This window comes from Penicillium brevicompactum (assembly GCF_028827555.1).
Source record: "Penicillium brevicompactum strain IBT 35665 chromosome Unknown utg000009l_segment0_segment0, whole genome shotgun sequence".
NCBI classification, from domain to species: domain Eukaryota; kingdom Fungi; phylum Ascomycota; class Eurotiomycetes; order Eurotiales; family Aspergillaceae; genus Penicillium; species Penicillium brevicompactum.
In genome coordinates this window covers 2074827-2091655 of record NW_026623212.1, presented here as the reverse complement: position 1 = coordinate 2091655, position 16829 = coordinate 2074827, and the positions used below count along the sequence as shown (strand labels likewise).

Genomic DNA, 16829 nt, shown 5'->3' with positions numbered 1-16829 from the left:
CAAAGCAAAAGTCAAACAAATCATGTGATGTAAATGGGTATAGTTAGTACAGCCGCAGGGGGCCAATTTGATCAGAACAATGAGACCATGCTGTATGGTCCAGTGGATGTATGAACGCGATCAAACGATGAGAGTATTCAATGAAGGTGCCGAGGTAATGATGGGTGTGAGTCGACTTGTCCCAGCATCCCCGCACAGCATCGGGTGTCTGTTAAGTCGTGGAGGTGGGCGTGACGACAGGGCCGGCTGTGGTGGTGGCTACTTCGCTGGTCGAATCACGACAGCCAAACCACCCGGGGTCATGGCAACTGGTGCTTGCAGTTGTAGTTGCGGTTGCGGTCACTGTGGGTAAAGTGGTTGTTACTGTGGATGCGGGGGCTGCTGTTGTGGTGGTGGGATCATTGCACCCAAACCAACCCGGAGTCTTGCATGTCGTGGTAGTGGCTGTACTTGTCGGAGACGTGGTGGTGGTAGTAGTGGCTGTGTCTGTGGTACTCCCATCCAGGCAGCCCCACCACCCGGGTGTCTTGCATGTAGAAGTTCGAGTGAGAGACGTCGTGGTTGTCGTAGAGGTAGTAGTGGTAATCTCAGACCCATTGCTTTTGAAGAATTTCCACAGCTCGCAGTCGTAACACTCTTCCTCTTTGATGCACGTCGGAACCGTGTCATATTTCAGTATCACGTCGGATATCACGTTTTCAATCTTGTGAGTACCAAGACCGACACGCCAACCCTTGTCTGCCACAGTATCATAAGTGCACACCTGACCAGTGTGGCACGCCGACTCCATCGCATAGCCGCCCCAAGTGCAGATTGAGTTGATTCCGTTGCACGTTCCCATATAGATCGGATCTGCCGTATGTCCAAAGTGGTAGGCTCCGGTAAATTGTCGCGCCTGTGGAAGTCGCGAGTCAAAGCCGGGCGGACTCGGAATCCCAAGTCGAGCTGCAGGTAGGGCTTCCGGCACGGCCTCAAACGTCACAACGGGCAATCCAAACGTCAACCCAACCAGACTGGTCATCGCACCTCCAAGGGAATGACCAGTCATCCAGACATTCGAATCAGGGTAGATCTCGGTAACGTTGGAATATAGATCCATGGCTTGTCTGTAGTAGCGGTTCTCGTCGTTCATAGATTCCACAATACAAGTCAGGTTCGCGGTGAATGTCTTCGTTTGACAGTCGCATGACTGTCTCCATAGATACGAGCCTCCCTGGCCGCAGCAACAACTGAAGAATAGGTTGTCGTTCACTTTGTCGTTGGTAGTGGTACCAGCGCCATCGAAAAGAGCAGGCGAAGTACCTTTCAACGAGATGACAACTGTGCTATTTGTCTTATCCGAGTAAATATGTCCTCTGAGTCCGTCCTTTTGCCATCCAAAACTTCCCGAATAATTGAACTGGCCGTGAATGGTATGCCAGGCACCCGTCCCAGGCTCTTCAATGTAGTCATTTGCGGTCATCTGAGCAAACGTCAATACTGTTTGCTTGTCGGTAATATTTGGGCCCGACACAGTGTCCGTGACCCAGTCGAGTGGGGATAGAGCGACTGCGGAGCTGGAAGATCGAGCGGCTGCTAAATGTCCTTCAACCACAGGCACTCGTCGATCGGCTAGTCGTTGTATTTTCAGAGGGCTCGACGAAGCAAGAAGAGGTGACTCCGATGCTATATACTCCGTTTCATCACCATCCTCGGACACGGCTCGGAGGCGAGTGTCCGGCTTGATATCGAGCCTCGCATGCAACTCGACATCTTCGTAGTCGACCCGGTGGAATATATGACGGAGGGACTGAAATAGATCATTAGTAAATGGTGAGTAGACAAAATTGAGGCTGATCATCTTACAAACTCATGGGCCTCCGATGGAGGTTCGGGCCCGTTCAAGGGCACTTGTGGCGGGATAAGTGGATACTGTTGAGCAGCGGCAGAGGCCACCCCAAATGATAAGGTAGACAATAACAAAAGGCTCACACTGAGCCCATACCGTAAGCGTTTGCGGGACATGATGATGTGAGGTCAAAGAAGGAGGACTATCGCGGTTATCGAGTGACTTATCAAGTGACGCAGTGCGGAGATCGGGATCTGCACGTGATTGAGTACCGTGACGCGATGTGGTAATCTTTCCTCCTGATCTTTTCGTTCCTTGGATATTTGGACATTTGCATCATTCTTTGCCCTGGAGTCCTCAATATTCAATGCTGTGACCTTGATCAGCTGCTGTTCATGCTCCTGACCCTCAAACGACTAGGACAGCCAAAACGGCGGAGCTCCGGGTAGTGATCGGCATAGGCCTATCAGCTGCATCTGGAAGCGGAGACACGCAATTAGTGCCTGATAGACCCCCATCGCCCCTGGTCTTTGAAATGTCTGGCTTTGAAAATGCCTCTCGGTCTCCAATAACTTCCTCACAACCATACACCAGAATGGAGAGCCCAGATCAGAATTCAGGGGGACCCTCGACTCCTGTGCCCTCAGTCAAGGAGGGGCAAGCAGATGGGCCTGACGTGTTCGAAAGACGCGGCTCCGCAGATTCGAGCACTACCGGCGATGGACAGGCAGAGGAAGGCTTTGTGCTGTCCCGCAGCTTACAGGACCCTTCAGAGGAGCTTCCCATTGAATTAATCAGTCTCGCAGATCGGTAATCATCGCACTGTCCCACCGAAAACCTTCTTTTCCTTATCTAACGGCCTTCAGATTCGTGAATTCTCTGAGTGCCAAAGTGCATAATTCGCCTCCGACGATCGACAAAATTTCCGAGCTCTTCCAGGTCTTCTACAGCCGCGCCGAATCCCACATAGCCACCCATATCTCGGCTCTCATATCTCGCATCAACCGTGATCTCTCGCCCCAGGTCCCCGTCAACCCTCCACGGGGAAGTGCGCTATCGAAATTGACGAGCAAACGCTCACAGGATAATGTCCGACAAACGGCCCCGGGCCGTCAAATGCTGACCGCGGGAGAAGTGGCCGAGAAGCGCAAGGCCCGCAAAGCTCTGGAAAGCAAGCAAAGCGCATTGGAAGAAGCCGCAGAACGCAGGGTTTGCGAGCTGGTATACGATAAGATCTGGCGACACAAAAGCACACTGGATGATGTGCGTGATGAAAAGTTGCGATCGAAGACTGCAGCTTTGCTGTTAGTTGGCATTAATCTGAAGGACCTCGGTATTGATATAGATCTTGAATCCATCGATGAGCAGAAGCAAGAAGAAGCGAACGAGTTCCTTGCCCAAGCTCGAGAATATCTCGCAAAGATGGATAATTACAAGTACCCTCTTGGGAAGCTTCAGCAGCTTGCAGCGGCCCACAAGGCCATCGTTGATGCTCTTACCAAAATTTTGCCGTCGTCTTCCTCGGCAGATGAAATTCTCCCAACCTTGATCTACTCACTGGTGACCTGCCCTCCGGAGGGCATTAACATTGTCAGCAATTTGCTTTTCATCCAACGGTTCAGATCCTCGAGCAAATTTGACGGTGAATCAGCTTATTGTTTGACCAATCTTGAAGCTGCGATCAGTTTCTTGGAAAATGTCGATCTCTCAACCTTGCGTGCCGATGAGCTGCAGGATGGTCCTCTCAAAACCCCGGAAGCAACCACGCCGTCCGCGGAGCCTGTCGATCCGTTCCGTCCGTCAAAGGAGACCACCACTTCGTCTATCTCAGCCATCTCAGCATCCCCCGAAATGGCGAAACCGGAACCCAAAGAACCTGCCGCTACATTGCCCAGACCACGCCTCGCTACAACTCCCCAGCAACGGCGCCTGAGCAACCTTTTCCAGCCCCCTGCCAAAGTCCTCGGTGCTGCAAATGACGCCGTCCGTACCACCGCAGACCAAGGTCTCAAAAATATCGGTGCCACCCTGGACAGTAGTTTCAATTTCTTGTTTGGTCGTCTGAAAGAAATGCAAATCAGCCAAGGACCCAACACAGAGGGAAGCGGGCCAGTGCTCCCAAAGACATTGGCCGAGGCTCGGCGTTTAGTGACACTGCCATCGACCTCTTCCACTAATCAGAGTCTGACCCAAGAAGAATTGGCAGCGATCAACTCTGTCTCTGTGGGCGACAACACGCCGCCACGCAGCAGCTCAAGACTCGCAGATCCATCCAGCGGGGGACCCACCCCCCGCGACCGTAGCGTGGATAGCACCCGCACCCAGGGCAGCAGTAAAAAGTCCATCACCACATCCCTGCGGGAAGAATTCACATCAAACACGGCAACGAGCCCAACTCCGCTAGAATCAATGCGGAACTTCGGCAACACTCTCAACCCACTCAACCACATTCCCGGCATGATGAGGGGCTTCGGCCGCAACGCTCCAGAGACTCCCACTGGCCGCTCTGTTTCTCCCTCTGGACTTGACCGGTTCAAGCCATCGCCTGCCTCGGTTGAGAGTAACAATAGCGGAAACAGCCCACTGCCTGCTTCGGTCAAAATTGACCCTCCTATCCAGCGTCTCCTTGATACTCAAGATGCGCGCGATCTCCGCATTGGGGATGTGGCTGTCCTGCTTGAAGACTACAAGAGACTCGCTGCGGCACTCTACAAGCCCGAGTCTCGGTAAACATTGAAACGGGGCGTTTAAATTGCACTATTGGCGTTATAGATATCTGACTGCATTTCATTTTTGCGAAGGGCTGGATCTCCTCGTTCGGTCTATCGATGCATTGTCCATACCATACATTTCTAGCAATATATTATCACCAAATGAAAGAAAACAAAACATCGAACCTGATTAAGAGGGTTAAATAGAACCCAGGAATCCGAACAAGCTTAAGAGGGGTATTTGGCAAGAATAATCAACTCGCAGTCGACGATAAAGTAGGTTGTGAATAACAGTTCAAGCGAAGGATCAGAAATCAAGGATAACGACCGCGCAGAACCTCCGCACCACCACTTCTCATCTCGGTCAATTTGTTCGTCAGTTCCGAATCCTGAGCTTCGACTTGGTCATGGCGACGTCTGACTTCGCCTTCGAATACAGCGGCTGTGTGGCGGCGGGCACGTCTCAGATTCTTCATTTCTGAGAGTAGGTGAGTGAATCGATCGATCATTTGGTCCCCGCAGTCCTCCCATTCATCCATGGTCATGTGGGAAAGATAATTTCGGCGTTCTGGATCAGTGAGAGCCAAGAGGTCCGAGACGGCGTTTTTGGGCTCGTGGTCCTCTGGAATGAACGCTGGTTTGGGTGGCAGAGGAGGTGATTTGATCGGGGGAGGAGTAGGTGCCTTATCAAAGGGCTCGGCTTGGAGGTCTGAGAATGATTTTTGATAGAGAATCTCTGGGGGGTAGTCTGCCTCCAGCGGTCGCTTTTTGTTGTGTATAATAGTGTTGCGGCGAGTTCGGGTTGGAGGCTCGTGTGGCTCGTGGGGTTCTTGTAGTTCTGATGTTTCATGTTGTTCATGTTGTTCATGTTGTTCATGTTGTTCATGTTGTTCATGTTGTTCAGAAATTTCGTGGGACTCGTGTAAATTATGCGCGAAGAAAGGATCATTGATTGTTTCGTCGACGTCCAAGTCGGTTAGACTGGTCATGTCGAAGGCATTGGTCGAGTGACTGACTACTCGTCTGTCACTTGCGCGAATAGTAGGTTCCATGCCGTCGTCACTGCCACCGTCGCTACCGATGTGGTCCTGGAAGTACGAGATACTGGGTGACGGAGCGAGGTCTGGTGGAGGTTGGGAGTTCTGGCGTGTGGGCGATGTCTCAAGTCTCTTGTCGAGTTGCTCGAGAAGTGAGGGTTTGGGGGGACTGAAACGTGTCCTAGGCGTTGATGATGGGTTTTGGGGTAGCATGACCTTCCTGGGCCCGGCAGTGAGCATCTGGCCCAGCTTCCGTGGCTTCGCCTTGGGTTGGGTCTCGCCTTGAGACTCCGGATCAGGGCTTATATTGACGGGCTGGGGAGAAGATGTTCGTTTCCTGGTGTTATTCCAGAACTTCTCCAGGCGTTTGCTTAGTGGCTCCTCTGCCGCACGCGGCTTGTGTGACCAACCCGCTGCCTCGTCGGTCTTTTCATCATCACCGCCAGCCCCTTCAATCGACGAGGTGATTTGGCTTCCGAAGTCCTCGAGCTCATCAGAATCGAACCCCGTCTTTTTCGTGGCTTGGTTACCCAGATGATCATTCCAGTTGGCTCCCCAAGTCTGCCGTGCGGGTCGCGGCTGGTACAAGGGCTGCGGATCAGCATTCGAGTAAGCTGCATTTGTATTCAATGCTGCCTGGGACTTGTTTTCATCCACCCCGTAAACACTGGTTCCTGCCACAGTGGAATCATCAATCTCTTCCACGTCGGTATCAAAAACACCCCTGTCCCACTGGCCATGTGTAGGCTGCGGCCCTTGCACAGGTTGCGTAGAAAGGCTACGGGGTTGACTTGGGAATTGGGACATTTGAAAAGCTGGACCTCCAGCGCCATTGGCAGCCGCGGCGCCTAGACCGGTCAATTGCGCCGGGGCCACTTCTGGTCTGGCCGATTCAGCACGCTGGTGTCGTGAACGCACATTTTTGTCGGCTCCGCGCGGCAGTCCACCCTCTTTGGAATGGATATAATCACCAACCCCCATTGTTGCTGATGTCTCTCATACGGTTGGAGGATACATGTCTTGACCCGGATGGTGTTGGGCGGTGATCGGTGGATTTCAGTCACCGCCGCGCGAGGTTACGCGTGGTCACGTGGTGATAGTCAAGTGTATATACCAGCATCAGCAGTCAATACAATCTTAGAACCATGGAAGAATCCTCCGTAAATCCAGAGATATTGATAAAAGGTTGATGTCAGACAATTGCTGCAGCCACCTGCGAGCTTCAATACGTAAACGTGGGATGTGTTCTCTGAAGAAGGAAAAAGAAAAAAGAAAAAGAAATCGGCCCGAGCCCGGGATTGACGGGGACCTCGCGCATTCATGCTTTGGGTGAACCCTAAGCGCGAATCATACTGAAGAATTGTTAGATCACGTTGTGTTTGAGTGGAGATGTGACAATCTCTTACCCACTAGACCACCCGGGCGATGGCATAACATTACTTCTGGGCTATATGTTCCCACATCTCACCCTGGTTCCAACGTTAGCTCCAGCCAGCCGATATAGGGAGTAGATAGACTATTGCTTCTCTTACTCCGTATTTGGCTCCCAGACTGGATACACTCGATTCTCAAACTAGATCAGGCTAGTAACATGCTTCTAATGACTATAATGGATAGGGGAGATAGGATGTTAAAAAGCCATAAGCGATGAATTGATAGTACGGAATAATTGTGAGGGGCTTAGAAAACGCTAACCACTAGGCCAAAAGGCATAATAACGAAACGTCGTGTTCCATTATCCCTGGGTCGATATATCCACCATACAACATGCTACGTCGTAACAGTCGTGCTATAATTCGGCTGGCTGCAAGCGAGAGCAACCAGCTATGTCGAGTGGGAAAGAACTAATGATTACTCCGTACAGCCAAAGTTGATCCAAGAAGCCCACTGTCCAATTCCAGGTTTGTTTTTCTCACTTCCAAGGTTCCAGCCTCAGCCAGATAGAAAAGTTCAATGAGACGGGCTGCGCCTTGCTGATCACTGTTGGCTTATTGGCGGGCCGACTCGGTCTTTTAACACTAAACACATCCAATCATAACTACGAGGTCCATACGGAGTAGGTATCCGCTGCAGGCTTGGAACTACACACATACATAGCAGTTGACCACCTGGGCATGGATAGGAACCCGGATTCAAAAGACATGCATGGATCATGTAGCAGACCAGTGCTTTCCAATTTACACTAGCAGCAGAAACCACCATCTATCCCCGCTCCAATTGCCCCAGGGCGATCTATTCATTGCCGATCAAAACAACCCAACCAAGGCCTTCCAGGAAATCTTTCGTTGAAGAGGTTAAAGATCCACTGCAGACCCTAACAATGATTTTATTCAGAGAAGGAATCCCTCTGAACTCCGCATTGATTCTCGAAAATATATTACGAGCAGAGTTGATTTCTTCCTGATCCTCCGCGATCAAACACCTGGCACTTTTGTTGTAGATGAGGGTTTCCAGTGTATTCAACTTGATACATTGACTTTGGAGTATCAGACCTCAGGTTTTTCATACTGTTTTCTTCAATTTGCCTCGCTTGGCCATTCACTCGTTCTGTGGCTGGAAAGGCGATGCGTACGTAAGTGGGATAGAAACCCAGCGTTAATTGGTCCGATGCATTTTATAAACGACCCGAGAAGATTGTTTGGGTAATCTGGTAGTTCCACTTCTTCAATTGTAAAATGATTGACATTATAGAACACGGCTCGCGGCTCGTATGATAGTTGTCGGTTGGTATATAGTAGTGCGAGCCATGCATAGCTGTATGTGGTTTGCTTGTTCCAGGGTTCCAAATTGTACTCTGGCAATGAGAATCCCCCCCCTTTTTCTTTCAGCCCCCATGATGCCCACAGCAACAGCAAAAGAAAGTATTCGCCAGAGAATTCGTCGGCGCTACAATCAACTGAGAAGCAAAACTCCGAATTTTTCGACTTCTGCCCCGCCTGAACAGTCAGTAGAACGAAGTATCTGATCAACCCTAAGTTTCGAAGGGTGCTGTACGGGTGCTGATTTCAATTTCAGTCTTGGTTTCAACAAACAATACTTCACCGCCACCGAATGAATCGAGACAATTCGCCGAACACCCCAAAGAGACGGGGGACAAAGATGCTGCGGGCTCTCGCACTATCGTGAGGAATGCACAACATGTGGCAGTTGATCCATCGACTGATATCTGGAGCGCGGCATATCGAGAAGCAGTTGAGAGTCTTGGGGATAGAATGACGGCCGCTACAATGGGGAAAAATGCTGAAATGCTATTCAAAGTGCTGGAAGATCTTGAAAAGGAGGCTGTTCACGAATCTGCGTTCTTAAAAGGTGTACAGCACCTGCGTTTCTTGAAGCCTAGCCTTGACAACTTCAAAGTGGCATTGGATTTAGCGAGCCCACTGACAAACATCGAACCAACTGCATCGGTGGTCTTCGGAGTACTCAGAAGCGTGACGGCGGTAAGTTAACCTGGATGATGTACTCGCCCACCTGGTGAATATCGCTTACTTTCTCCAAATTTTATACACAGATTGCTATTCTGCTTGCAAACGCTGATATGGAATTTTCCAAACAAATTGCAGATATGTTAGAACGAATCTCTTACATTGACGAGTGCGATACGATGGGGCAGAGAATTGACCGAAGTGATATTCACAAGGTAATCTACACTTTCTTTTGTCTCTTCTTCCTTTGTTCCATACTTCAACGGATCTAGTTATTTCCAGGCACTTGTTGTCGTGTATCAAAAGGTGCTAGAGTTTTATGACGCCGCTTTGAAATTGATAACCAGGAAGGGCGCAAGCCTGGCATTGAGAATGGCGTGGGAGAACGATCACCTTGCCACCATCATCCAGGAATTCCTGACAAGCGCTGATAAACTCGAAAAAATCATAAATAAAGCGACTTTGGAAATTATAGACGATATCAAAATGATGTTGTATGACCAGGATTGTGAGTGCGTGCTGGGCTTTCGAGACATATTTATTAACCATGTTTAGTCTCTCGGTGGCTCAGAGCCGACAAGCTCGCTTTGCAAACTGAACTTCGCAGCAATTGGCGAGTAACTCGAGCTGATCAGGCCTGCGAATTCTTGCTTCAGGACCCCCGCTTTAAAAGCTGGTATGATGCTACAGAGTCTCGGCAGCTAGTAATCTTTGGCGATGTGGGCCACGGAAAATCCGTTGCAATGGCGTTTCTTGCAGAGATGCTGAGTCACAAGAACAATCATCGTCTACCCAGCCCTGTACTATGCCAGTACTACTGTCGAGATCACGAGACAGGGAAGCCTACCTCTGTGCTCTCTGCTTTGACCTATTTGCTTCTAACGAAGCTCAAAGGTCTCCAAAAGCCCTTCCATGAGCGTTATAAGCAGCAGGCTCAAGATTTAGGTCTCGAACCGTCATTGGACATTATCACGATGGAAGACATGTTGCAAAACATGCTTGAAACGATTGATCGACCGGTCATTTTCGTCATCGACGGCTTGGATGAATGCGATCGTGACTCGCGGCAACGACTTCTCAAATTTCTGAAGCTTGTGTCGGAAAAAACTTCGAGACTTAAGATTATTCTATCTTGTCGTCCACATGAAGATATCATGAAACGGTTGGACAGTGTGACCAAGATCCAGCTGAATTCTGGCCCGAAGCGAGACCGTATAATTGTTGAGAAAGCCCTTGAGGCGCTTGACTATTTATCCCCGGAGATCCTGGAACTCTTGAAAGAAAATCTTTCTCAACGAGCGCAAGGGAGCGCTATATGGACGAAGATGACAACAGAACTTATCCAACTTCTTTCTTACTCGACCAAGTCTTCGATAGAAAGTTTCTTGGAGGAACTGCCTCTTCCCGGACAGCTCTCGGACGTCTATACATCAATCCTTCTGCAAACCACCGGTGGCAATCAACAAAATTGGCAACTTGCCATCACAGCTCTCAACATTGTCGACGCTAGCCGCAGGGCTTTGAGCATATTAGAACTAGCTTGGGCTGTTGCACTGGGACTTGCGCCGGGAGTCAACACTCTGGAGGCCCTTGCAAAGAAAGTTCAGCACGAACGAGTCATGAGACTTATTCACCCATTCATTGCCTCTCCCGATTATGATCAGCTAAGGAAGCACCAGCTCCGACTCACACACCATTCTGTGAAAGAGTGGCTATCTGAACAACCTGATTCAAAGGAATCAGGCTCGAAAGTGATTCACCAAACAAACTATGCCCCAAAACATATAGAGTCATTCATGCTTGACATCTGTGTCAAGTATCTGCTTTTGGATAAAATTGGTCAGATTGAGCTGTTTTCAGAAGAGCAAGCAGCATTTGTGGAATTGCCTCGACTTCAAAGCACAGCTAGCGATGATGATTTGCCGCGAGAATATGACCCAAACTGCACGTGGGAGTATTTCGAAGAAGATATGGCTCGATTTGACCCGGTTGATCGAGGCCTTGGCGAGCTGTTTGTCTACGCCTCATGCCACTGGGTAGATCATTTCGGTTGCGTGCCTGCTGAGTATCTTCCAAGCTTGTCGAGCACTGAGAATTTATGCCAAGCTGGATCCACTAGACTTCGAAATTGGATTCTACAGAATTCTCGTCCGACTTGTACGATGTTACCCCGATTTGAATTCGAAAGCAGTCTATACGATCCACTCAGCATAACTTCGATATACGGCTCAGAATTGGCGCTTTGTGAGATGCTCCAAAAGTCAAACTTTGACGAACGCATGTTTCTTCCAGAGACAGCTATGAGAGCGGTTGATCAGACTCTTCCATGGGGAAACGTGGCAAGAGTCAAGCTCTTCTTCTTGAATGATCGGACTAGTGCTCAGGTACAGAGCCTCGAGTTTTTTTCGGCTTGTCATCAAACGATGGAGAAGATATCGTTCCCTCACTAATCGGTGGTACAAAGGGCGGCAGGACTGGAATCTTGTATTTGACCTCGTGGACAATGTCTCAAGTAAAATGATCGAGGGACACTGGGGGAAAGAACTCTTATTCTTGGCTGCAAGTGAAGGGTGTGTGCCAATAGTACAACGTTTGTTGACTAGCGCAAAGGCGGATGAGCAGCTTAGAGAGGAGTTATTTCGTCAGACAGAGCTCGAAGGAAAGCCATCTTTTGAGGATCTGACGCATCAGTTGATGAGCGATGCTGTATTGGGAGACCACGTTGACATGTCGAGACCATGAGAGCAGACATGTAGGATCATGCAATGTATTATGGGACAGCTGAGGAGATAAGGGGGAGAGGACGAGAGACAGAGACAGAGAAAGAACTCCCGAGGTCGATGTACCATTTTCTCGGGGAGCCTGGCAGAACAGGCCACCACGGGCTCCGAAGGCATGTCGCTTCATTGTAGGGGAATTCCAACCAGTAGCTCGATGAATAGAAAAACCTTTTCAAATCATGGTCTCAGAGGGGGATTCTACGATCTTCCGAGGTGTAACTTTCCAAGACTCGTGTATTTATAATTGGGTATCAAATTGAATAGTACAAAGTCTTCACCTGGGCACCAATCTAGGAAAAGTCCCGAAGATGGACGTCGTCCAAATTGTGAGCGAGATTCCTTCCGCGTTTTTGAGCCTTCTCAAAGAAGTCCGCAGATTTGCGGACTTCAAGCGACTTTTTATCATTGGCAAGTCTGATTGCACGCCTGGTTTCCAAAGAGCCCGGGGCTTCGTCAAGAAGCATGTTGTCATTGTCATTGTCATACTCGTCGTCAACTTCCACTGGCAACGGTATTGAGGAGACCAGCAGATCGCCGATCCACAGCGAAATCATTCCTCTTAGCTCGAGCAACTCAGCCGAGTCAGAGAACGGAGGGGATGCTAGACTCTGGTCCATGCGGATAGAAATTTGTTGCGCTTGCTGTAACTCCTCAGCTCTGACAGCGGCGATGGCCTTTCTGCCCCGCTGCCGTCGCTGCCGCTCAGGATCGTAATCCGACCCATCGTCTGAAAATTCATCAGAATCTTCATCGAGACGAGTAGTGATTTCCTCCCTAGCCTGGTTGCTGTTTTCTTGGGTCACATATACCCACAAGCCAAACATTGCAGGGTAAAAATGCAGCGAGGATATGGCATGTGGTGAAGATTTCATGAACGGATGATTGAGAATGAGACGTTCATAGTATTCCTTGGCTTGGGCAAAACCTGCCGAGCTAAAGCTCGGGAAGGTGGTGCTGCCGGGGACACTGTTTGAAGGTGCCCGTTGACCTCGTCGAAGCAAAATCTCGGCACCAATACCCCATCTTGATTCATTACGGACATCCATCGGGGAGCCTCGGTAGTTTTCACGTAGAATCAAGCCCCAAGCCCTTCCGGCTCGAACATAATCCCCTTGGAGCATGCATCGATGTAAGATTGCAGTCATTACACCGAGATGCTGGAAGCGGATGTTGCCTTGTTCGTCGCCCTGTGGGGGTAAATTGGGGTTGATAGATCTGCCAAGGCTTCCAGTTGGCTTGAAGAAGTCTGCTTCCTCGCCTCGTCCCGGGGCGGTCCATGGGGGAATTGGCCCCGGGGCAGTTCTTGTTGAAAAGAGTGGCCGGCCACGCGGTATTGATGAGACTCATTTGGTGTCAGTACCAAGGAAGGGCCCGCGGGCTCAGATTCTACCCCCGATGCGACATCAGTCGTTTCGTCATCTGGGTGATCGTGTTCCACATTCTTGCGCTTGCGATCGTACTTAGATGCACGAGAGTCAGGTGGTTGAAGCCAGGGCGGTAATGGGAGAGTAAAGACCGAGGCTGAAGGCGTAGGCGCCATCAGGAGCGTCCATGGGAGGAATGATCGGTCTCAAATTTGCGATTCTGGAAGATGGCGGAAGGCGTGGATGCCTCAGGCCTCATTTGATCGGAGCACATCACTTATCTTCTATCAGGTAGACACATCAAGAGTCCATATCACATCTTCCTTTCTCTTTCATCTCTCTTCTTCTCCACCCCCTTTTAATTCCCCCTTACCTTGCTGTCTTCCGCTCACACTTGCCGACCCTGTCTTCTCGTGAGCGCGGGACACCCTCAGCTCCCCCCGGGATTCAACCATCTCGGCGGTTATACCAGGAGTGGGCTGTGTCTGGACTTATCAGACAGCTCGAGACTTTTGAAACTCTTGGCTGCTGCAGCTAGCATGAGAGTAGCTGCTCGACGTGTTCCATCCTACGAAAAGTCCGCTTATCCTCCTTCCTGATCTTCTCCTTTGTTTCAACGGCCCGGCACGGACTTTAGAACCTCACACCGAATACCAACTGCCGAGACCCAACCGAATCTAATAACAACGAGATCTTCGGTCCTGGTTGAGAGTCTTCGGTAATTTGATTTGACAACTCATCACCCACTTTCCTACGGTCGCCGCTACCAGCCTATCTGCTCCTATGGCAGTGAACGCACTGTGATACTCCGCATCGATTACAATTGCCACAATTATTATGGGACAGTCCTCTTCTACGCAACGTGACCTACCTAATACCCGATACCCGACACACTCTGCAACTCCCATAGAACGTGGCTCGAACCCGAGGGATGAAGATATGAATCATAGACAGACGGTTGATCACAGCGGCGAGGATGGCCATCCAGCGGGGGGCATGGGCGCACACGGTGATGGACAAGGCACTACGTCGGATCAGCCAAACGAACGATCAGACTCCTGGAGACAATACATACGATCGTCGCGCCCCATGCGGAGCATCGATGAGGACCGCGAGGAGTACGAAATGCCCTCGCGGGAAATGCGCAATGCCGCATTCGCTCGGATGACAGCGCGAAGACAATCGACAATGTCAAGGCTGGGCTCCAGGCTTCTCCCCAATTCGGTGATCCGGGGCCTCCTCAACAGCCAAGAAGAGACACCGGCTGAAGGTCATGCACATCGGCATGGGGGAGTCAATAGACCTATCCCAAGGACGGAGATTGCTCACACCACCGGTCGTTTTAGTCCATTTGGCTCTAGAGGTATCACTAGACGGCGATCTACCCAGTCACCGTACTTCGTCCCCTCACGGGGGAGCCTGTCGGTCTTTCAGATGGACCGACACCTACGTATCGCGACCCTGCAGATCAATTACCCATTCCCGAGCCCACACGAGCTTCCTGGCGCCGCAGTGTCAGACTCAATCGTATGCGTCATTCGATCTCGTCGCCCATCTCGCATATATTTGGCCAGCCTCATACGGGTTTGCACTCAGATGATAATGCAACTGCACCAGACCTGCCCTTTGATGAGAGAACCATGGACACTCGAATGGACTACACAGCACCGCCCCATGAGCTTGACTCTGTGGAGCCAGCTGTCCATTCTAGGGATTCCTTGCCAAGTCTAGGCCCCGGACCACCAAGCCCCACTTTGATGCGTCGTCTTCCCGGTATTATCAGAGCAAGATCATCTCGAGTTTTGCGGCGGGAGGAACAAACTCCTCTCTCGAGAGTCCTGCAGCTCGCGGCGGCTGCGATTGCTGCTCAGCTTTCTGGAACGCCTGGTCCTGCGCTGCCCAACATCCAAGCATTAGGAAACGATGGAATCGATGGCTCATTAGAGAACTTCATTCAGAGTCTACAGCATGTTACCTCCGGACAGGGTCAGCCAGCAGCCAACGGCGAGGGTTCAGGCGATGATACCACCGAAGCACCTTCGCAACCGGTTAACTTCTTGCGCGTATTCAGATTTGCCAACTCAGATACGCCCCCGGATTCTGACACCCCTGGGCAGAATCCACAGGGTGCACAGGGCACACAGGGCGCTCACAATCACACCACGTCCAATGACCCAATGGACGTTGACGAGCCTGGAGAAAGCGAGGGACGAACTGTAACACTTGTGGTTGTTGGAGTTCGATCGGTCCCTGCTGGGGGCGGAGGAAATGGCGAACAGCCTGCAGGCCCTGCACCTGGCCTGGACGCATTGCTTGGGCTTCCATTTTTACCACCAAGCGGCTTGCCAGTGAACAGACTTCACCGACCTCAACCTCCTCCAGGCGACACCGCTTCCGTGTCGCACATCCCTCGCCGTCCGGAACAGGCCGGTCCCCGCCCTCCAGGTGGACTCCGTGTTGCTGCAAATACACCATCAGAATTCCTGCGTCCCTCAGCCCCACCCGCCTCTAGACGCATGTCAGAGCCCCATTTCCCTCAATTTGAAAGCCCACCAGGACCTCACCCACCCCCGTCCACGCCAGCGGAACATGCAGTATCTACCGGGTCTTCGGGCACCTCCACTCCGAGTCACAGACCGTCGTCTGCTTCTGCGGCGGGCCCAGATCTTCCAGGCCACACAATGCAGCCGACAGTGGAATCCACGCGCGAGCCTCCTGCATTCAATCCAGCCCACCAGCGACGCCGAAGCGATTCTGAATTTGCTCGGCATAGGGCACTTGGCTCTGGCTCTGTTCGGCGCAATGGCATGGTTGAGCCTGACCAGCCCCCACCCAGTGGAGGTCGCAGTTGGTTGATATACGTGGTTGGCACCAATCTTTCCGAGAATCACCCTGCACTCACAACTCCATCCCTCTTCACCGACGTAAGTCTCCCAACCGAGTTTCCCCGACAACTTGCTAACTTGACCCAGAACCCGACCTATGAAGACATGATTCTTTTGTCCTCGTTGCTGGGCCCAGCCAAACCCCCCGTGGCATCTCAAACCGACATCAATTCCGCCGGTGGGCTGTTCCGTCTGGTGGAATATGGTGGCTCGCTTGTCGCAGAGGCCACGGAAGGCATCGGAGCTCTTCAGATCCAAGACGGAGAGCGCTGTCTCATCTGTCTGAGTGACTACGAAGTGGCCGAGGAAGTCAGAGAGCTTGGCAAATGCAAGCATGTCTTCCACAAGGAGTGTATAGATCAGGTTGGTTGCACTGTTCCACTTCCACTTACCCTGTATACTAACTATCGTTTAGTGGTTAACCACGGGGCGAAACTCGTGTCCCCTGTGTCGGGGCGAAGGGGTCCACGAAACCCCGGCTGCTTCTGCTCCAGGTGCCCCAGGCGCCGCAGTGCCAACCCCAGATCCAGGTCCAGCGGTTGTTTAACTATAGCCGTGCGCCTCAATCTGACGTTCGAATCCCTGTCCTGTTTTAGCATCAAGCGTCTGCTTCAAGCCCTGTAACGATTCTTGTTTTTCTTTCATGGATATCCCCTCTGCATTTTAGTTTTGCGCATCGTCTGGGTGTTCTTACGTCCGAGCCATTGGAAGGTTACTATTTTAGCCTAGAATATTGGTCTGTTACGGTCTTCTCAGGTGGTCTTTTGGTCTTTGGGTCTTTTTGGTTTGACCCAAGAGT

General features: G+C 51.0%; 7 protein-coding genes across 7 annotated transcripts; 3 read left to right on the top strand and 4 right to left on the bottom strand.

The window, feature by feature from the left end:
• Positions 1–211: 211 nt before the first annotated feature.
• atg15 (triglyceride lipase ATG15) lies at positions 212–2004 on the bottom strand (the record flags this gene model as incomplete). The annotated part of the gene is made up of 2 exons (XM_056961522.1): positions 212–1789; positions 1846–2004. 2 exons carry the CDS (start codon positions 2002–2004, stop codon positions 212–214), a joined length of 1737 nt encoding a protein of 578 aa, XP_056806056.1.
• Positions 2005–2363: 359 nt separating this feature from the next.
• N7506_012230 (VPS9 domain-containing protein) lies at positions 2364–4558 on the top strand (the record flags this gene model as incomplete). Its single annotated transcript, XM_056961521.1, has 2 exons — positions 2364–2638; positions 2695–4558. 2 exons carry the CDS (start codon positions 2364–2366, stop codon positions 4556–4558), a joined length of 2139 nt encoding a protein of 712 aa, XP_056806055.1.
• Positions 4559–4853: 295 nt separating this feature from the next.
• On the bottom strand, positions 4854–6557 carry N7506_012229 (uncharacterized protein; the record flags this gene model as incomplete). Its single annotated transcript, XM_056961520.1, has 1 exon — positions 4854–6557. The coding sequence occupies one exon, from the start codon at positions 6555–6557 to the stop codon at positions 4854–4856; it is 1704 nt and encodes a 567-aa protein (XP_056806054.1).
• A 1765-nt stretch (positions 6558–8322) lies between these two features.
• Positions 8323–11180, top strand: N7506_012228 (uncharacterized protein; the record flags this gene model as incomplete). The annotated part of the gene is made up of 6 exons (XM_056961519.1): positions 8323–8332; positions 8592–9016; positions 9088–9216; positions 9284–9509; positions 9557–11037; positions 11121–11180. The coding sequence occupies 6 exons, from the start codon at positions 8323–8325 to the stop codon at positions 11178–11180; spliced, it is 2331 nt and encodes a 776-aa protein (XP_056806053.1).
• An 891-nt stretch (positions 11181–12071) lies between these two features.
• N7506_012227 (uncharacterized protein) lies at positions 12072–12827 on the bottom strand (the record flags this gene model as incomplete). Its single annotated transcript, XM_056961518.1, has 1 exon — positions 12072–12827. The coding sequence occupies one exon, from the start codon at positions 12825–12827 to the stop codon at positions 12072–12074; it is 756 nt and encodes a 251-aa protein (XP_056806052.1).
• A 98-nt stretch (positions 12828–12925) lies between these two features.
• N7506_012226 (uncharacterized protein) lies at positions 12926–13321 on the bottom strand (the record flags this gene model as incomplete). Its single annotated transcript, XM_056961517.1, has 1 exon — positions 12926–13321. One exon carries the CDS (start codon positions 13319–13321, stop codon positions 12926–12928), a length of 396 nt encoding a protein of 131 aa, XP_056806051.1.
• A 661-nt stretch (positions 13322–13982) lies between these two features.
• Positions 13983–16577, top strand: N7506_012225 (RING-H2 finger protein; the record flags this gene model as incomplete). The annotated part of the gene is made up of 4 exons (XM_056961516.1): positions 13983–14508; positions 14535–16069; positions 16118–16393; positions 16446–16577. 4 exons carry the CDS (start codon positions 13983–13985, stop codon positions 16575–16577), a joined length of 2469 nt encoding a protein of 822 aa, XP_056806050.1.
• Positions 16578–16829: the final 252 nt, after the last annotated feature.